The 20,996-nt window shown below is 43.6% G+C and overlaps 2 protein-coding genes across 2 annotated transcripts in view; both read left to right on the forward strand.

Moving 5' to 3' along the window:
- Window positions 1–480: 480 nt before the first annotated feature.
- Window positions 481–15,261, forward strand: ARPC1A (actin related protein 2/3 complex subunit 1A). Its single transcript, XM_009286420.2, has 10 exons — window positions 481–516; window positions 2,918–2,999; window positions 3,595–3,699; window positions 5,982–6,204; window positions 7,914–8,021; window positions 11,357–11,569; window positions 12,715–12,790; window positions 12,985–13,178; window positions 13,897–13,987; window positions 14,879–15,261. The coding sequence occupies exons 2-10, from the start codon at window positions 2,936–2,938 to the stop codon at window positions 14,915–14,917; spliced, it is 1,113 nt and encodes a 370-aa protein (XP_009284695.1). The 5' UTR covers window positions 481–516; window positions 2,918–2,935; the 3' UTR covers window positions 14,918–15,261.
- A 4,499-nt stretch (window positions 15,262–19,760) lies between these two features.
- ARPC1B (actin related protein 2/3 complex subunit 1B) overlaps window positions 19,761–20,996 on the forward strand; it is a 7,385-nt gene continuing 6,149 nt past the window's right edge. The window contains exon 1 of the mRNA XM_009286421.2: window positions 19,761–19,769. The gene's annotated coding sequence lies outside the window, so the exon portion shown is untranslated. The remainder of the gene's footprint in view (window positions 19,770–20,996) is intronic.

The following is a 20,996-nucleotide window of genomic DNA, read 5'->3' on the forward strand; positions in this document are numbered from 1 at the left end:
TATTATCAGCGCGGGGCAGGGCCGCAGCCCACAATCCGTCCCAAACCGGTCGGCTTTATAATGCTAATGGTGTCCTGTGTCAGTAGGCTTGCCTGTGAGGAGTCACCCTCTTGGGAAAGCTGCGCTGAGTGACTTGGAAGGGAATGACAGTAGTAGGAGGCAGTCCTTAATTATAGGCACTTCTCTTCCAGATGTTTGAAAGTGATGTAGGTGCTCTGAAAATAGGCAAGGATTAAAAAGATCCCCTTCTCTTTCTCTCTCTCACACACACACATGCTATCTTCACTTTTGAGTCTGCATCCTTGCTAGTTGCTTGTCCAGGGATGGCCTTACATCACATATTTCTCACCCCATTGAGAGATGACAACGGCTGAGTCCTGTACTTCCCAACCTTGGTCTTTTCAGTCTACATACTGAAAGAACTCCTGCTGTACAAAGGTGCAAGATTTCCTTTTTTTTCTTTCCTTTGAAATTTTATTGAAACTCAAGGACAGTGACTTTACATTTGAAAAAAAGGTAAGGGATAGCTACATTAAGCACTTGGCTAACAAAGTTATAACAGTATCTTCCCTGTGTGAGGTTCTGAGGTTCGCTGACAGTAAGGCATGGAGGGGTTTACTACATATGAATTACATCAAGAATCATAGAGGCAGTTGCATTTTCTCTTGTGAAATGTGAGTCTGATTTTGTCTATGTATTGGTAAGGAATAAATGTAACTGGAAGACTTCATTATGATTTATCTTCCCAAAGAAAATAGCACTGCAACTATCAGATGACAGAAGTAGTAGTGCTTTTTGAGATTATCATCACTGTTGTTTGTTACCAAACCAAAATGGAAAACAGTCTCTTGCTACAAGTTACAGTGGTCAAGAAACTCAGTGGGAAGGAATGGATCATATCGCTTGTCTAGGCTGTCTTTGGGAACAGCGTGTAGGTTAGTAAAAACCTCTGAACTAGAAGTTAGGCTGGGACCGTATCGTTCATGTGTAGTGCCAATCTGTGGAGGAAATACCAGGGTTGTATTAGAAAGTGTTTCAAAATAGCCACATTCCTTGGGGAGGAGAGATTGGATATTTTTACATTTTATTTCGGAAAGAGTAGAAAAGGCTGAGCATTCCTTGTCGGTAGAACAGCTCTACAACTTTTCCTGTATATGGAAATGTACTGCTACTGAATGTTGGCATGTACTAAAGCAAGACTGTGGAAAAAGCAATTTGCAGTCGTGTTTTGCTTATATTAACACGTGGAATCTCAAATTGTGGCTGTCCAAGGTCAAAGGTAACTGGGATTATGTCAACGTTTTCACATTAATAAAAAGTAATGAATTATTTTGCTTAGGACTGCGTATATTTAATAGCTTCATTTGATTGGTAGAATATGATTATTAGAAGAACCATGAAAATCATGCTGGTTAAAATTATGAGCTGGACTTAAAGCTCATATAGTTAGAAGTTATATTTGAAGTGCATTTGAAATGTAACCGTAAGTTGTATTTCTTTAAAATAGTAGTGCTTGATTTCTTAAAAAAAAAAAAAACAGAAAAAGGAAAAAAGAAAAGAAAAAGTCTCTCCAGTTATTTGCATTGGCGAAGTACTGTATCATCTCTGCTCCAAGATTCAGCACTTTCAGCATGTTTGTTAAACTAGTAGCGTGATAGTAATTGCTAAGCTCCGTAAGAACGTACTCATCTTTCATTCACTCCTGGGTTTCTGTTGGACTGCCATTCATTTCCTGTTTGCTTCCAAATTCCTACCTTGTCCTGAAGTCTCCACCCTCTGCTAACATGGCCATACTTGGGTATGTTGTAATTTCAGGCTATAATGGGTGTGGATGTCTTGGAATGACATCACAGAGATACTGCTTTTTAGATGTATATGTAGGGGTAGAAAGACTTTGATCCATCGGCCAAGGATAAATTGCTATGAAAATGAGTGGAATGTATGGAAGGAATTGACAAATCCAAGTTGTGTGTACTGAGCTATGCACATTTTAATTATTACAGGTGACCTTGAGTTTTTACGATGTTATCTTCCACCCATTTATGCTGCCCTTGGTTGATACAGGACATAGATTACGATACAATATTTTAAACAACTTTGTATTTGCGGGTCGGTGCTGCTCCACTTGCAGATGTTCAGCACTGTTTCTTGTAGCAGTCATAAGTTAAAGAAAAAGCTAGGTATCTAGCTTTTTTTAAACAAATTAAAATACTTACAAACTAGAATGATTCAGCTTGTTCTTTTTGCCCCCATGAGATTCAAACACTAAAGCCTAACTATAAAACAGTTTAGTGCTAGAATTAATTTGAAGAAATTAGTAATTAGTTAATTACTAATCTTAATAATTTTTCCCTAGGATACATATAAATGGCTTTATCAAATAATACATCAGCAGATTACAGTTACGTATCAATGTTCCAGACACACCAATTTAACCTCCTGAAAAAGAAGAAGAAAAAGATTTAATTGAAGTGCTGCGTGTGAGCCTTGATACATGTCAGGATTTTGAATCAATTCACTGAGCTATGTCCCTAGATTTTTTTTTTCAAGTATTCTATTTCCATAGTAAAATTACTAGGTTTGTTAGATTTCCTAAGAACCTGCTCTCTTGTCTGTGAGGATACGCTAAGAAGCAAGCGTATATGGCTTTGGGGTCAATTGCAATTAGGTATAGTAAGCAGGACAGTTAAAATTCATTGGCCTACTGAAGATATCAGGGCGTATGGCAAAGGCAACTCTTTAGTGGCCTTAACGTATTTACTGAGTAAGTTGTGATTTTCTGTAAGTCGATTGTAACACTGGACTGAAACAACCTTGGTAAATGTTGAAGGCTGATTTTGTTTTAATAATTATCTAATTTTGAAGTGTTTTGTTTTCAATTTTACACCTTTCAGCTTTTTCAATTTTTACAACATAGGAATATCTTTAACTCGGAATGTCTCTACATCAGTTTTTACTAGAGCCAATCACCTGCCATGCATGGAACAGAGACCGTACTCGTAAGTAATACGTTAGTTTTAATTTTTAATTTTTTTTCAATTGCTATTTTCTCTTTGCTGTCAGCTTGTGACCTTGTAATGTTCTGGATCAAGTTTAGGGAAGGTGTGGTCAAATACATAGTGCTGCATGTTAAATGTTCCACTTATGATGTGCTTCCAAAAAGCACACGTCTCCTAAATCTGAACTTTTCTAAACCCACTACTGGAACTCTGGCATATGAGCAGATCTAGTCTTACTAGTGTTCCAGAAAGCTTTGCCTCTTGGTCTGCACCTCGTGAGAATGACCTGGCCTTTACCCTCATTGACCCTCTATTTCCGTACCCCAAACCAGCCCTTTCTTTTAATAGCCTAGTTTTCTACTGGAGTGTGGATTGTCATGTTCAAAATATATTGTCTTTCTGTGCAGTATACTCGTGACCATGTATGACCATAATTATTTGAGATTATCCAGGGATGTTGGCCCTTTATTTACAAAACCCATGTAATGCTCTGAAATTTGAGAATACAGGCTTTAGATTGGAAAGTCTTTCCAAGTAAAGCATTTGTGATTAAAAAGCTTTCTGTACTATTGGATTGTTTTATTTCTTCTTCAAGAGATTGCCATTAGCCCTAATAATCATGAAGTCCACATCTACAAGAAGAGCGGGAACCAGTGGGTAAAGGCTCATGAGCTAAAGGAACACAATGGACACATTACAGGTAAGAGAAAGATTGTGCTGTGCCAGACATTAAGTTTATCCGCCCCCTGTTTTCCTCAGTCGAGAATCTGAACAGGAAATCTGCAAGCGTTGAGTAAATAGATCTTTTTATAGGTTGGCATTCCCACTTACAGAGAGCTTTGCAGCGTTTTTCTGGACTGCATGCGATGAATGTTAGCAGGAAAAGCCCTATTTAATTTCCAGACGTTTTGGTAGAGTAACTGAGCCTTTCTTTCTTATCTATTGCTTATTTTTCATCCATAATGAGAATAAATTTTCAGTCTTCTGAAGTAATCTGGTTGTATGTCAAACTCTCCTGGTGATACATGCTGCTCCCTTTCAAGTGCTAGTATTAAAACTTCATCAAGTATACAACTGTTGCATTGGTTTGTGGTTTCCGACAGCAATAAATATCCTTTTTTAGGGACTGTATAAACACTTGAAGTGGTCAGTCCTGGATTTACAACAGACCATCAGTGAGCGCATTTTACTGCAGGCCCAGAGTATCTGTAGCTCCACAATGAAAATGTAAGAAGAGCTGCCATGATGAGTCACAAGGTGTTATTTTTAAAATGTGATTGTCCTGCAGTAGTCTCTTATATTACTGGTTTTTTTCATGGTGATATTTTTGTAAGGGCTTTATCCTCTAAGGAAATGGAAGTAATTAATACAAGCACTTGCCTGAAACAGCAATATCCTTTATTCTGTTCTCAACTCACTAATGGTCAGAAGTATCTGCCCAACAGCATTTTGCAGGTACTTTATTCAATTTATCTGATTCTTGCTGTCAAAGAGTACAACTGTACATGCTCTTTTGTGAAGAGTTACTTGGGCTGAATTTACAAAGGACATGCTGTTCCCCAAAGACATTTCTCTGTATTTTATTTGTACCTGTTAGTGTTAGAGGCCAAATATTCATGACTTGGGAAAAGAGCTCTCCCTGCTTTCCTGCATAGCGTATACCTTTGGAATACTAAATGCTGTGGTTGTCGTAAAGAGTAGACTTAAGCTGTGGTTAGACACAGGAGATAGACTGATCAAACCGCTTGTTGCCTCTGACAGGAGTGATTCAACTACTGCCACTCCAGCTTCTGGTTACAAGGGACAAGGTCCCCTTGTCTTGCCTTCTGTCTCTTGATTGAGAGATTTGTGGTGAGCTGCTTCTGTTCGCTTAGAGGACGAGCATTCTTCGCTCTTTTTGCTGGCTTAGTTTTCTGCTAAGCTAAAAAGCTGAACTTGCCATGGGTCAGAAGAACACTGGTGCTGGTGCAAGGGACGTGGTGGGAAAGAGAAGTAAAGAGAGGCAGGATGGTCCCTCTTTCAAAGGCAGTGCTAGACTGACTCGTGTAACTGTGGTTTCAGGCTACCAACCTTCAAAATTGAACTTTGTAAGCATAAGTCTATTTTGAAGTACACCATATATGAATAATATGGTAAAATTAGTACAAATTCTTTCCATAACTTTTATCCTTTTTTCAGTTTGTGTGCTTAAGGAATGTTTTGAATACACAACGCAGTTATGAAAAACCACTGAAATATAATTTTGTGGCAGGAGAGTTAAGGATTGCACTCTGCATCTCAAGGAAGGATGCTAAAGAAAAGATGAAAAATAATGTTGCCGTAAAACTTTCCAGCTGAGAACATCCTTCATTGCATAGGAGGGGAAAGAAGCAATGGCAGGCTTATCAAAGGCTTCATTTTATTCTTTGAATTTGTTATTTTTGCTTGGCAAACGTTTCTTTCTCATGGCACAGCTTAAATAGGCATGGAAAAAATGTAAGGATTGTATCAGTACATAAAGATTGATAACTTCCAACCAAAAAAAACCCCTGGTATCTAAACTTGTAGATTATGACTGCGGTCTGGCAGCAAGCAGACAACTATGTTAGAGGTTTGTGCATAGTTTTCGAATTGCTGGGTTTCAGCTGTTGAAACGGGTCTCTTGCAAGAAGTGAGTGGTTTGAAGGGTGTCGGGGGACAGGCCTTAGCCAGTCTGCAGAGCTCCACCTGTTGGCCAGCCGTCAGAGCGGGCTTCCTTAGCCGGCAAATTCTCTGTGGAATCTGGAAATTTGGGATCTGCAATTTTGATGAAAGCTAGAGGGAGAAACAGATATCCCTAACAGTTTAAAATGGCTCCTGGAGAATAAGTGAAGAAGGGGAATACTAACATAACATTCATAACTGTCTCTGTAGTAGAAGGCTGTGAGTTAGTCTCTGTTTTGGCTTACTGTAAAGTAAACAATATAAAGGGAAAAGTTTATTAATGTGAACTCTAAATTGCAGGTATTGACTGGGCTCCCAAAAGCGATCGCATTGTAACTTGCGGTGCAGACCGTAACGCCTATGTCTGGAGTCAGAAGGATGGCGTGTGGAAACCAACCCTTGTGATCCTGAGAATTAATCGTGCAGCCACCTTTGTGAAATGGTCTCCCTTGGAGAACAAATTTGCTGTGGGAAGTGGAGCTCGACTTATATCTGTGTGCTACTTTGAATCTGAAAATGACTGGTGAGCTGTTTGAGTTTAATTTCCATTTATACCTTTAAGGTCTGCACAGGAAAGCTAAAGCCTGGAGTTCAATGGTGGTAACTAGGTTACTATTTTACTAATTCCTAAAAGCTTCAGGAAATGTAGAGGGATGGGCCTCATCAGTTCTTTCATGGACTTCTTAGGTCTTAGGGAAAAGGTTCCCTCTTTTACTTCCTTACTCTGGTGTAGCATCTAAAGGCCTTTGACTTGGCATATTTTCAGGTTATACATGTTGGCGTGGATGTGTTCCCGCTGACTGCCATAAACATATGTTGCTTTTCTAAAAGTGCAAGAATTTCTGCAGAGTAAAAATTTCTTTACCACAACTGTATGGTTGAAAAAACGAGAAATGTTTCCTTCCCGCACCTCCTTCCACAATGAATGAAGAAACCTTGACTTGAGTCTTTCTTCCATATGGATTATTTTGGGCCATTTCTTGTCATTAAAGAATTCAAGTCTGACGCTTATCTCCAGGGTGGTCTATTAGAAGATGTTCAAGCTTGTCATCTACCTGTTCTGTATTCTGTCATATATTCTTGTCACAGTTTATAGATTTCAGACAGGACTGTCACAAATATTTCTACCATTAACATTTGTTTCTCTTTGGCATCTAAACTTAGTGCTTCTGATCTTTAACGGATCTACATTTGTAGCTGTACGTGTTGGAGCCACATTTACCATATCTGTAGGTGAAATCAGTATGTTGAGTAGCTATTACTTTGGGTTGCATAAACATGCATAAAAACACAGGTGTCTGTGCCCGCCGTTCTGTGTGCAGTCTTCCATGTGGAGATGGTAAACAATGATACCATCTGCAAAATACATTTTAAAGATTGTTTTGGACTTTTATGCTTTCCAACATACTCAGTTCTTACATTTTCTCTGCCTCGCTTGTCTGCAGAAGAATCAAAACCCCATATGTTGAAGACAAATAATTTCATGCGATCCTTAAAACTGCTTGTGCCTGATGGCAGTAAATTCAAAGAAGCAGCACCATCATCCCAAAGGCCATCAAGTGAATAGCAGATTTCATTACTATTTTGTAAATAGTTGAAACAAGCCAAATCTGCGGAGACATATTTAGGCTAATATTGATGCATTCAACATCAGGACCACTTTTCACTGTACTTCAAATAATTGGGATGTATACACTAGTCATATCATCGGCAGTTCACCCATTTACTTCTTGCTTTTTATAGTTATTGTATTATTAAACAGTAGAAAAGTCAATAGGTAAGAGAGATGACTGTAAAACTCATTGGAGGGAGCTGGAGAAGAAGTGTACATAGTGATCTAAGAAAATAGTGCTTCTTAGCTCAATATCGCCATCCAAGCTGAGCTCTTGTTCATAGGATGTAAGGGACCATGCAATCACTGTGCAAAATTCACATTAAGGGTTTCAGTCCAATGCATTACAAAAATGAGTTAGAAGGGGAATAGGATTCAGGTGAAGAGATATATGTTTAATGTGAATGTGTTTATAATCTTTAAAATTTTAATTAAGATAACCATATAAAGTTCACAGACTGTACAAGGCAATATGAAAGATTTGGGCAGAATGTGGGTTTTATTGCAAAACTGATGTGTTTAGTCATTGGCAAGGGGTGATCTTTTTGAGGAGTATTTCATGGTTTTGGGGGAGTCTGGTAAAATATTTTCATATAAATGTTATCTCTCTTTTCATTTAGGTGGGTGAGCAAACACATTAAAAAGCCCATTCGTTCCACTGTCCTTAGCCTGGACTGGCACCCCAACAATGTTTTGCTGGCTGCTGGATCCTGTGACTTCAAGTGCAGGTGAGAGAAAATAAAGCATCTGTAAATCAATTTGGATTACTGGTTCAAGTTAGTCAGTAGCGTCAGCATGTTGATCATGCATTTGTGCTCAGAATAGAAGATGGCTCATTGTATACTGTTGTTACCAAAATAAAACATCCAGAGACTTTGGCTTTGGTGCTACTGCATGCAGACTTTGGACTACTAACATTTATCTGTTGAGGGACGCGCCTGAATTTAATGAACTGGTGGGTTTCTTTACTAGCAGTGCACAGAAGTAGTACTTACTATGCGTGCACTGAGTGCTGAGATCTAGTTGTTGGGCTGAAATTAGACTAGCAGGTGCTATCTTGTAGAACACCAACACTGCTAGTTAGAGTTTAAAAAACAATATCCTAATGGTGCAGTTCCAAAATTCAGAGTAACTTGGCACTTCCAAAGGTGGTATCTCATCTTTTTCTTCCCTGAGTCACTTGTTCTCTCCCCTTTACCTGTGCTAGCCTTAACATTCTTGCGGCCCTGTGGTGAGCAGGGTCGAGGAATTGATCCGCCTGAAACGCAACGCAACCAAACACATTTTTGAAGAGCATTAAAAAAAAGGCTGGTAAAACCAGATTGGCATGTGAGATGGGTGGCGTAGTCTTTCAAACTGATTGTGAAATTACACCACGAGGGGTAGGTCCTGCAGGTAGCTCGGCGCTGAGTGATTGGGGTCACTGCAATGAAGTCTGCATGGGGAACTGTCTGCAGAGTGGTTGACTTTAATTCATGTTTTACTTAATCACTTGTACCTTGAATAATAATGAAAGCTTCTTTTCTTGAATTCTTTATGTAATAGGGCAATTTTTAAGCTTTAAAGTGTGTACTAAAAATGACTAAGAAGGAGTGGGAGGGGAAGGCGGGACTGACTATTACATTCCTTATTTCAGAATGAAGCCCATGCATCTAAATTCTATACTTTGATAGCTTTTTATGTAAGGAGAGACATTAAATGGAAGCTGCCTTATCTCCATTTTTAATTAGATAAACTATACATGTTCACTTTCTTTCACAAAAAATGTGATGGGAAACGTACTCATTCATCTTCCAGAAGCAGCTGCTTTTCACATGTGGAAATTTTTTCATGTGTGTTCATAGAGCATCTTGGGACTTTGACATTAGGTCAGCTGAGAGAGAGAGAGATCTATCTCTGTTACTTTGGACTTGAGCTCTTTTGTCTCCAGCTTTGTTTGGTGCTTGTTACGTACATTGCATCCCTGATTATCTCCTCTTTCCTGTTTTGGTTGAGAAGTTAGATTCACATCATTTTCTGTTCAGTGGGATTTTTTTTTTTTTTTTTTTTTGGAAGAAAGTCAAGGTGTGGTTCAGTCAATTTCCTAGGAGCACTCTCTAGAATACTTGCTTAGTCTTTTGTTTCCCATCAGAGAACTCATTCTGTCCTGCATCTTATTTCTCTCAAAATGGCGTATATTTTGAAAAAAAACAGATCTTGGTTTAAAACATTTGGGAAACTTTCTGCTCTTCCTTAACATTGTACTTTAGGATGAATCATTTAATAATTTTGCTGCTCTTATCATAGAAATCTCCATATAGAAACATTAAAGAAAGGAAAAGTAGTGGAGATTGGTACTGGGTTTATGTTTCTATTTCTTCCCCAAAACCATGAAAGAATATTGTCTTTGGTAAATGATGAATACGCATCTCTAGAATTCCAGTTCTAGGGAATGTTCAGTTACATATTAAAGATAATAAAGATATCTGGGCCTGAAGTATGCATCTGTTCTGATAGGTGGTTCTGAAGAAAATTATGAAATGGATCTGCCAGAGCCACCGCCAACTAATAAGGAGCTAAGTGGGAGACATTTTGGAAAAAGAATGGAGGGCAGAAGAGGCTCCAAGTTGATAGGTATTCAGCAGAGTTTTTTTGGTGGCTGGCCTAGATGAGCTCCTCTTACATTCTTTCCTCTTTAGAAATATATATATATAGCTAACAGCACCGCATAGGTGTGAATTTTATATTCTTGCTGGAACAAAGTTGTTGTGGGAATGAAAGTCCTTTCCCAATGTTCTTTGAAGGCTGGGGCCTTCAAGCTGAGATGATTTTGGTTTTAAAAGAGAGGGAGACTTTAGTAAGGGAAAAGACTTTTTTTTTTTTTTTTTAAACTAAGTTATCTTCAAGGTCTTTCACTACTTAGGAATTATTTTTCTGCCTTGTGTCAAAGGCTGTTGCTTTAAACATCTTGTCCTATTTCCATACATTAAGAGAATCGTCCTTTTAAATGTCTCTATAAAATTAAGTTTGTTGAGGGATTATCATTAGATTATTTTTAAACTGATAGAGCCGAATATAAATTCATACTTAATTCTTTGAAAATCTGTACCTAATATAGCTGCAGTTAAACCCTTCTTGTTCCAAATGATCAGCTTTATTCGAATAAGCTGAATATAGGTACCTTTTGAAGTGCATAACCCACACATGTAAAAGATTTAAAAAACAGGAAGGGGGGAGCAACATTTCCTTAAACTCACTATAAAAGAATTCCTTTTTGTGTTTGACTGCAACCATGAATATTGATCACAGTTTTTTGTTTATACTGAAATGTTTCTCTCATAGTAGTATGGCGTAGCTCCCTTGCTCCTCCTGTTCAGTGGACTCTAATCCTATGTTTGTGACGTCCCAGTAACTTCCATGGTAACAGTCAAGAACACCGTATTGTGGCATGTCTGAATCATGCAGAAGGAATTTGATGAAAGGGGGAGGCTTTCTATTTAAACATATCTGGGAAAAAAACTATAAAAACATTGTGGTATTTCAGGTTTTCAAGGCATTCTTTCAGCAATGAGCCAGAATAAGGTGGCTCAGAGCCCCTTTGCTGGCATTTGAACATCAGTTTTCTTTCTTTGAAATCCTGCTAAAAAGTGAATGTTCTTAAAAAGTGGGTAATTTTGTAGGTGTTTGTATTAGCTTCTAATTACGCAGTGCAATTCGTGGTTTTTCTCTAACTGAAGAATTGACTCTGGGAGTTATTAGCACCGCAAGAGGATGAAAGGGAAATCCTGGCACAGTGGGAAATGCAATGACAATGTATGTTTTTGTGACATCTTCTGGAAAAAAAGGAGAGATACACAAGAACGGCATTTGTGAGAAACCTATATGCATTACACCCTTTGTACTATTGCTTTCTCTCTGTATACTGAAGCTTCCCAGCCACTAGTGGCTTGTTGTTTAAAGATACTGTAGTGTTTTATTTTGGTAGAATTGGAATGCATCTGTTTGCTTCCAATGTGAAATGTATACGAAGCTCCCAGGAGATTTTTTTTCTGTCTTTGTTCATGCTGAAATCTTTTATTTGCAGGGTGTTTTCTGCTTACATTAAGGAAGTGGATGAAAAACCAGCCAGTACACCATGGGGCTCCAAAATGCCTTTTGGGCAGCTGATGTCAGAATTTGGGGGTGCTGGAAGTGGTGGATGGGTGCATAGTGTCAGTTTTTCCGCCAGCGGTAACCGCCTAGCCTGGGTCAGTCATGATAGTACTGTGTCAGTTGCTGATGCCTCAAAAAATATGATGTAAGTATGCTCTTTCTGTTGGTTATTAGCTGTTTGACATAGAAGGAAGCAGTATGTGGCATATTGTGCTTGCAACAACGAGAGCTGTGACTGCTGTTCTGATTCCCGTTTTGACAATTTTACTGTAGATTCCAGGAGTCTCTTTGAGGCCTATATAAATAAGGTAGATTCTTAGAATTTTAGATTATATAATTTAAATTTCTTATAGGAATTCTTCAGTGAGGGTATAGTCAATTTACTTTTTGGGGAAAAAAAGGCATTTAAAAAAAAAATGTTCACTTTAATGATTGGGGAAACAATATTTCCTTTTAAATGGATTCAACAGAATCCAGAAACATGCTCATTCCATAACTACTAGGACCCTATCCCCAGCCAGGATCTGGAAAATAAGTGGTTTATTTCATGAAATGTTAATTCCAACCACTGTCCTTAAGACACTGCTGCTGCAAGGTTTCAACTTACACCTTCCAATCCAACAAAATATTTTATTAACAATTCCTCCTTCTGCTCCTCATCTTGGTCTGAATAACTTGTCAGTGTCCATGGCTTTCTAACCAAGAAGGAAGAGATTCCCCACACGTTTTGATAGCAGAGATCTCTGGTGGATCATCCAGGCGTTGCTGTGCTTCGATTTGTATTACGGTTCTGATAGCTACAGCTGTATAAGTACCTGGCTGGGGATGTCATTAAGTATAAACTGTTCTGGAATTCTTTTCTCACTTGTTACAAAATCACAAAAGTTGACTTAAATTAACATACAGGCTTTTTCCTCCTGAAAAGATGATGTCAAGCACTAAAACGTCAAATTTTTTTAATATGCAAATGAAATTAATGGCTTCATTAATTTCAACCTTTTTCGGGGGTATTCTTTTTAAACTCTTGCCGCTGTTTATACACAATACTAATAACTTCAGCCTTTCGCCTGGAATACTTTATGTTTGTTATAGATCTTCCAGGACACTTTCATTAGATTACATTTATTTATTAGACACATTTAATTACAACCTTCTGGTGTCACCTCAGGACAACTGAGCTACGCTGACTTCTTTTCCAATAATCCTTGTGTGGGAACGGTCTCTATTTTTTGTTGGAGCCAAAGATGAGAGGTTTCAATGAAGTCCTCTAACAAATGTTCTTGTGTTCAGGGTTTCGCAGCTGAAAACAGAGTTCCTCCCACTCCTGAGTGTGTCGTTTGTCTCTGAGAACAGTGTGGTGGCAGCTGTAAGTGTCTATTATTTTCTCCTTGTAGAGTGTTGTAGTGTTTTGGAGAGGGAGAAACACCATACGTTACGAAGTTAGTAATAAGCAAGCTCTTCCATAGTCTTTGCATTTCAGCAATTAACAGCAGCAGAAAAATGAAATGGCGATTATGTTGGTTGTGTTTCCTGACATGCTTTCATGATGTTTGGTTGCAGGGCCATGACTGCTGCCCCATGCTCTTTAACTGTGATGACCGTGGCTTGCTGACCTTCGTTTCCAAACTAGACATTCCAAAACAGAGCATCCAGCGCAACATTTCCGCTATGGAACGCTTCCGAAACATGGATAAAAGAGCCACTACAGAAGATCGTAACACTACCCTGGAGACACTGCACCAAAACAGTATAACGTGAGTGTCTTGGCCGCCAACACGAGGGGAAGGAATGCTCTCCACGTCACTTTGGTTTCCCAGGATGTACTGCAAACCTATGAGAGCTCAAATTTGCTATACCAGATGAGTTTAGCTGGTATCCCATTTTCATTTCAGTCTTTCACTAACAGCTCTCTATTTCTGAGACTTGTGTGGAAGCTGGTAAAGTTAATCATTAACATGGCATGTGTGCTACTGCTGTTTGCTCATGTTTAATGCGTTCTGTAACTTGAACACAGTTTATCTTATCAAATATGTAGATAGTTCACAAGAGGTTGGTAGCACCGTGCAAAATTGGTCAGCAAAATTCACCTGAAACAGGAATTCACATGCCAGCTTCCTATTTCAGATGCTACTTCCATGTGTATTTATTCATCAAAAGGATTGACCTAGGTTAATCGAGTAAAATATCCTTGCATTTAGAAAAGTTTGTGAGCCCAGAGGATGCTGACATTTCTGAAACAATTCATCTTTATTCAAGGAAAATGTTTAGGCTACAGTCACCAAGCGATAAAAGAGCTTTCAGCATCCTTTTTCTTTGCTTATTTTTCTGAAGCATCGTACCAAAAATCTAGCATAAGCTCTGCTATACTCATGTCTCCCTTTGAGAGAGTAGGAGTTGAATTCAACCCAAATTTCCCAGCTTTTTGGCTCTCTGGAATGGGTGTCTGTGTTACAGCTATCACTCTGTTTTCAGCCAAGTGTCTATTTATGAGATAGACAAACGAGATTGTCGTAAATTCTGCACCACCGGCATTGATGGAGCAATGACCATCTGGGATTTCAAGGTACGCTTTTACTACCATGTTTATGTGAACTGGGTGCGGTGGTGGGTTTTTTTGATCTCTAGAATCAACTTCTGGGGCTCAGCCCTAACGCAGGTTTTATTAGCAGTAGGAAATCCAGACTGGAATATTCAAGACCATTAGTGAACTCCATAAGGAAGACAGATCCAAGATTCGGCATAAATGCAGATATACTTTGTTTAGCAGATGGTGCTGATCCAGACTTAATTTTTTAACGGAATTGCTTAATGTCCCTGTAGGAATCCCACTAGTTCTTTCGTTCTCAAACCTCTACCTCAGCCACAATCAGGCTGGAACGATCATTGGTACGACATGGCCCGCTGCCTCTTCTTGCTCTCGTCCCTTTGGACTCCGCTCACTGTCTTTCTGCAGACCACGGTCCTGCCCTCTCATAATTAACTTATCAAAGGAGTAAGAAGTTACCTCAAACAGTTAGAAAATACAATAAGCGCTGTATTGAAAACCCTACAAGGATTTAATAATACAAGTGCTTGCTTTGCTGAGGACTGGCCAACAGAGGTCCCTGCTGGCCTCCCCAGGCTGCTGAGAGCTCTGTGCTGCCTTTTAGGAAAAGAGTAGTTTGTCTGTACTCTATAATGCCAGAAAGCTCTGGTGGGGACAGGAGCCGACTAAGAAACTGAGGTGATAGATAAGCTGCTTTAATCCCCTTTCAGGGGAAGGGGGTGGAATCGTTGGTCTACATATGCATGAGTTTGAGATGAACGACTATAGGGTTCTCTGGCTCTTGAATATGGTGTCTAATCTCAAGTAGTCAGGGTTTTTACTTGTTTTTCTTAGCATCAGCATTTACACTGAACTGTTTAACACAGGATACCGTAGCAGATTGTGATTAAGATTTTCCTCTCTTTCAAGACCTTAGAGTCCTCTATTCAAGGTCTACGAATCATGTAAAGATGGATTTCCGTGATCTAGCAGGACAAACTGCTTGACAGAATGCAGCTCCCACATCTGCACAAACCCGAAAAGGGAGGAGGAAGGTGGAATATTTGGAAACACTGAGAAAATACAGCTTGGCAGATTTTCTTTTGAATCTAAATTTGGTGAATTGTGTTGGTTTCAAAATCAGCTGTGATTGTTCTTTTTTATTTTTTTTTGGTTGGTTGTTTCATTCCATTTTTTACCCCAAAGCTGCCTTAAGTAGTTTATTGCAGGAAGTTATGAATCACTAACTTAAAAGGGGAATTTTATGTAAATTGTCTGCTAGAAATAATAATAATAAAAAAAAGAAAAACTGATTCTTTGTTTTGATGCTCATTAGCAGTGATTAAAAAAGGGAAGTTAAGGGAATTAACTCTGAGAGAGAGAGAGAGAGAGCGGGAAAACCCTGCACTGATATTTTATGGCCTTAAACCAGGAAAAGTTCATCTTAACTGAAAGTTTCTTAAAGTTGACAGATGAAGACCTGGAGTTCTGATGATCTGGACGTGAAGATTCAGCTGGGCTTCTTTCAGGGGAGTTGTTCTCTTGAGGTGATGATTTTGGAGGATGAACAATTTTGTCCTACTACTCTTAATTCTGTCTGCCTAGCACTTAATCCAGTAATAATAGCAAATTAACCTGAATGTCTCTTTTATTGTTCGTTTAGCGGGTCGTAGTTTTCCAAAGGCGAATGACAGGAATTATTTGTAGTTACCTTTTAGGATTTGTACAAAGACTTCTCACAGTGCAGTGCCTAGGATACGGGGTGGAAGGCTGCCTGTGGAAAGTGAGGCAAAAATCTGCTGAGCCAGACCTTAGGGGGACAAATTAAAAGCAAATCACTTTTTAAGTCCATGAAGCTACGCAGGCCTGCATGTCGTGTTAGAGCCGAGTGCTCGGCCTGTAAAATTCTGTGTTTATAATGACTGGTGGAGAAATGAGGCACACTTATCAGAGGTATCGGCATGGTCTGGCTTCTGTGCAGGCAGATCCTTTGTCTCCGGTGACTGTATCTTTTGAAGTTCAGTTCTGAGCCTCGGTAGCTCACGGAGGCATTTGCACGTAACTTGTTTTATTCACACGGTCTAGTTACTCTTAACTGTATGGCTGCCTTGAGGCTTGAGACAGGCTGTGCTCTGGAGGGGATTATCTGGCTCACAGCATTGCTTTACAAGGTTTAAGACTTTGTCATTTCTGTTGAAAATGCAGAAGTGTCTTAAAAAAACCCAGTGACTAAATTTACCACTTCCTCTGGAACCAGAGTTGCTTTGTACACTGCTGGTTTCTCAGCTCCGAGTGATTGAAAAGGGAGGGTGGAAGGTAAGCTCACGAAGCTGACAGCTGCTGTTGTGCTGCTGCGAGCGAACTGTGTCCATCACAGAGCTGGATCATTTTCAGGTGCAATGTTGGTTGCGTGCAGAGAATTGACTGTTTTTCCAGTTCCTTCTGGTTTTCTTGCGTCTCCCACCTTCCTCCCCTGGCAGTCAAGCGTGGCTTTGCAATTTCCTCTCCCTTCTAAACATAAAATAGTGGCTGCTTAACCTCTACTCATCTTGCAGTCCAGTGACCTGATGTGTACCATGACTTGCGGTGGGGTTGGGTTTATCAGCTAGGATACAATGCTAATGGAGTTAAGTGTCTTCTGGATCAAAGTCACCCTGCCAGCCTTGGCGGGTGGACCGAGGAGGACGGGTTTGGCTTTGTCCATCTCTGTACGTACTATTAGATGCTGATATCTCACAGACAGGAATGACTTTGTTTCTGAAGTCACTTTTTGGAAGTGGTTTATTTCCAAAAAGCATTTAAAAAAATGGATTCTAAAATATATGGTCCAAACAATAGAAAAGGATGGAAAAAATAATCTAATGAGAGGGTGGAGAAAATGGATCTCTAAATTTTTATGCCTTGTTCTTTTTCTGCATGAAAGAGTTGGAGACGGTAAAATGAGCCCGTTTGCTCCAAAACGCCAACAAACTGAGGTTTGATGAAACTGCTGTAGGTTACTGTCTGAGAGAAATATGTAAGCTGGAAGTCTGAGATTAAAAACAGATTGGAGATATTTATAATAGAAAAGGACTGAGCAAGGGGAATATAAACAACCGTCGCTCAAGGCATAATTCAACTTAAAACTGCCCCGTGCGCAGGGGCCGGGGAGAGCTCTGCGCCTTGTGCACCATCCGACGGTGGGAGATGGTGGCTCTCTGGGTTTCCAGGCCATCGCTCCGCTCCGGGAGGACGTTCTGCTGCCATCCCACCTCCAGTGTCTGGGAGCCGTGGTGAAGGTAGGTGGTTGTTTTGCCTCTACCGTTTCCTTGGTCGCCTCCCCCGTCTGTAACACTGTCCTTTGTGTCCAGCGTGGGTGAGAATTCGCTAGCGTATTTAGCTAACCGCAGCACCAGGCTTCTTAGCACGTGCTTGTATGCGCTCGGGTTAACGGTGCCTCTGAAAGCGACGTTCACAATGAAGCTCGTGGTTGCAGTCTTCATTGCAGGATAGGTGCTGGCTGCATATGCTCAACGTTACATGCCAGTTAACAGACTGTTGGGGGCGAGAAATGGGGCTCTACGCAAGCAGGGGTGCCAGAGACCGTTCACTGGAGCCTGCCTGAAAAACTCCTCAGCCTCTAAATGAAAAGAAGCGGCAGAATCGCTGCCACTTTTCATCCCCTCTGCCTCACCTCCAAAGAAAACCCCAGCAAAAAAGCGTTCTGGCGTCACCAGCACCTGTGCAATGGGATAGTTTTCTACAGCCTGCGGAGGAGCTGAGCATCACAAGACCTGCCGCCGTGGATGCAGGAGGATCTTTCCACTTGAGAAAACGGAGGCAAAAGCAGGTAAAGGATTTAGCCAAACCTTGAGTCGGATCTGGCAAGAGACCCAGCAGGGCTGAGCCCTCGTCCCTGGCCTCCGCAGTGCTGGCTTATTCTTCCGTGGGCTGTCGAGTCCAGGGGAAACCCAAGCAGCGTTCAAAACCAGTGCATCCCCGGTGGCGGCAGCTCGCTGTGCTTGGTTAGTGCAGGCTCAGAGAGGAGCCGAAGCAGGAGCAGCCTCAAGACCAGAAGCGATGAGGAAATGCGATGGCAGGCAAGGAACCGCTGTGCAGGCAGCGCTAGAGGTGACGCTCTCCTCTCCCTTCTCTTAATAACGTACCCTGAGCCCTACTGCAGAAGTTAAACTGACCTACCGTTCATTCGCATCCCTGCCTGGAAGGGATCTGATGTGAAGGGATGGGCAGAGGGATGGTCTCCTGCCCCGCGTCCTCCCATCCCAGACGGAGGAGAGCTGCTGGTCTTGGAGCAGGAGGCAGTGGTCGGGCACCTGGAAAACCTGAACTCTCCTGGTGAAGAGCGGAGGCAGAGCAGCTCGTAGCCAAAGGAGGACTAGAGAAAATGTGCAGGCAGCAGGAAGAACTTCAAAAAGCTGCAGCTTTCAGCCACGTGGGAGCTGTTGTGGGAGCTGCGTCCCTCTTGCTGCATTTGGGGCAGCAGCGATGCTGGGGGTGAGGCTGGGCGCTGCAATGGGCAAACTGCTGCCGGAGGACGGGGCAGCTCGCTGCTTCCGAGAGGGACTTTTCCCACTGTGGGGGTTCACTCCTGACCAGAGCCGCAGAGACCCACCACCCTCCGGGGACATCTCGGGATCTCCACGTGTGTCTGCTGGGATCACGGCAACACGCGTGAAGGGGAGCATGGCTAACAGACTTGAGGACCAAGGGAGAGATGAGCTGCCTGCTCAGTGCCACCCCGCGGAGCCTTTATCTACAGCTGACCCCTCACATGGGGATTAATTCTGCAGCTCAGCAAATACGAGGTTCTTGTATCCACATCCTGCAGCTGAGAAGCCCCATCGGGGCCCTGCCCTCCCTGTACGAGACCCCAGTGCGCTGCTGTCCCGCTTCTGCGACGTTACTTGGGGAGGGAAGGAGCGAGTGCATCCCTCCACGCGTGACTCTGCAGCCAGCTTGCAGCAGGGGAGCAAGGAGCTGAAGCCCATCTCTCCTTCCCAGCACTTCCAGCAGGAGCTGAGCTCCTGGGAGTTACCCTGCCCGGCCGGGAATGGGATGAAAATTAGTTGCTCAGAAGCAGGAAGGGAAAAAAATAGAGGGGCGCATGTCTGGTAGGTGGGGGTGCACGCGTGGTGCGTTGGGATGAGCAGAGCTGTGACTGCAGCCAGCCTGGGCTTGAGTCCCACTGGGCTCAGTGGGATGCAGGGACCAGCAGCAGCTGCTGCTCAGGGCGGCCGGATCCAGGCACCGCGGGGTCCTGCTGAGCTGCGAATCTCCCCAGCAGTGGGAGGCGATGCTGACGCACGTCTCGCCCCGGGAGGGCTCCGACTGCAGCTATTGCCTGCTGCGGGCCAGCACCGGCAGGCAGGGCCCTGCTGCTGCATTCGTCCCCCCGAAACGCATCGGGGACTGGGGGTCGAAGAACCCTCCTGCAGCCGGAGGGAGAGGACGGGGCTCCTTCCCCTCCGCTTTCCTGTCCACATCCTTCCCTGGTGCACCCGGGGCGAGTTACCCGCATCCCGCCGAGCAGCGGGGGCTGCCGGGAGCATCCCGGGGCCGGTGGCCCATCCACGTGCGGTGATGGCGGAGAGGCCTGGCTCCGCAGGCAGGCAGGCAGGGGCAGGGCGGCCGCCGAGCTGCTTTGCACTCCCCCAACGCCCACGTAAGGAAGTGGTTGCATTTCTCAGAGAGGAAAAGGGAAGTCGGGCTGCCTCCGCGGGGCAGCCAGCAGCTCCCGCCGCTCGCTCCGGGCTGCTGTTCGTGTCGACTGCCCAGAGTCCATGAACTAGCCCTGCCCGCCCTGCCTGCTCTGCCCAGCAAGGTAAGGAGCGGGGAGGCAGCTCTGCCACACCAGCGAGGAGCTGGGTCTGTCCCGCGGGGGCTGTGGCCGTCACCTCTCCTGGTGCTCACACCCTGCTTGGGGGGAGGTGGGGACCCCCCAGCCGGGGCCACTTTGGGGTCCGAGGGGGGTGCAGGCAGCGCCTTGCCGCTTGTGAGTTTTGCTGTCGCTGCATTTTGGGCTGCTTTTTTTTTTTTTTCCCCCCAGCTTTGGCAGCAAGTTTGAGTTTTATTCTCTTGCCGGAGGCCCGGCAGCTGTGGGGTGTTGGAGAGGGTCCCGGGGCGGGGGTCCCGCAGGGGTTGGTGCCAGCAGAGCCAGAGCTGCCTGCAATCTGTCCTCTCCTTCCCGGGCATCAGCCGCCTCCCGCTTTGCCCGGCGTGAGGAAGAGGAGGGTCAGAGCTACCCTCCATCTGCCCTGGGACGGTGATGTCCCCCCAGGGCCGGGCTGGCTCCTGGGGTACCCCACACCAACATTGGGGACCGAGGATGGGTGACCCCAACCTGGCTGGAAGGAGCACGGGGGTGTGACACCCTGCAGCCGCCATGGGGAGCAGAGGGGCTCCTGGGGTCTCTGCAGTGCAGGAGGACCGGGCCACCACCGTGGCCAGGGACAGCTTCGTGGGGTCCTGTGGATCCCGGCAGGACCGTCACCGTGTCCCTGCGCCGGCGGGTGCAAACCCACCTCCCACCACCCTGCCAGGCTCAGCAAAACTGAAAATACAGCTCCTCTGGTGCACGGCTTCCTCTCCCGGACCGGGAGGAGCCCCCAGCGCTTGGCTCCTGCCAAGGTTTGGTTATCTCCTCCAAGGATGTTTCCGAACTGCTTGGCGCCTCAGGGCTGGCTGAGGAGATAACAGAGCTGCACCCGGTCCCAATCCCGCCCTGTCTGGCCATCTGAAAATGCCCATTTTCCTCCCTCGAGAGCCTCCGTGTCGAGCTGGGGGATAGCCACGGCCCTTCCGATGCTCTTCCCTGCTGGGGAAGGAGCTGCCGAGCTCCCCATGGGTCACCCCGCGGCTCCCGGCCCTGCCCCGGGTGGGAGCACGGCTCAGCCCACGAGGCATCAGCAGGGAACTTGGCCGTAAACCAGCCACTGGGGAAATGAAACATAAGCCGCCGCAGGGAGCGATCAGAGCTCAAATGGCCGAGCAGCCCTTGCTTCTCACCCGGCGCTCCCGCAGTGGCTGGAGGATGGCTTCCGCTCCCCGG

The sequence above is a fragment of the Aptenodytes forsteri genome, unplaced genomic scaffold, assembly GCF_000699145.1.
Source record: "Aptenodytes forsteri isolate BGI_AS27 unplaced genomic scaffold, ASM69914v1 Scaffold55, whole genome shotgun sequence".
NCBI classification, from domain to species: Eukaryota; Metazoa; Chordata; class Aves; order Sphenisciformes; family Spheniscidae; genus Aptenodytes; species Aptenodytes forsteri.

Bases quoted from the DNA above. Each gene is read 5' to 3' on its own strand.
- ARPC1A (XM_009286420.2), top strand. From the start codon at position 2,936: ATGTCTCTACATCAGTTTTTACTAGAGCCAATCACCTGCCATGCATGG. The intron at 3,700-5,981 runs GTAAGAGAAAGA...TCTAAATTGCAG, and splicing joins ACACAATGGACACATTACAG to GTATTGACTGGGCTCCCAAA. The intron at 6,205-7,913 runs GTGAGCTGTTTG...CTTTTCATTTAG, and splicing joins TTTGAATCTGAAAATGACTG to GTGGGTGAGCAAACACATTA.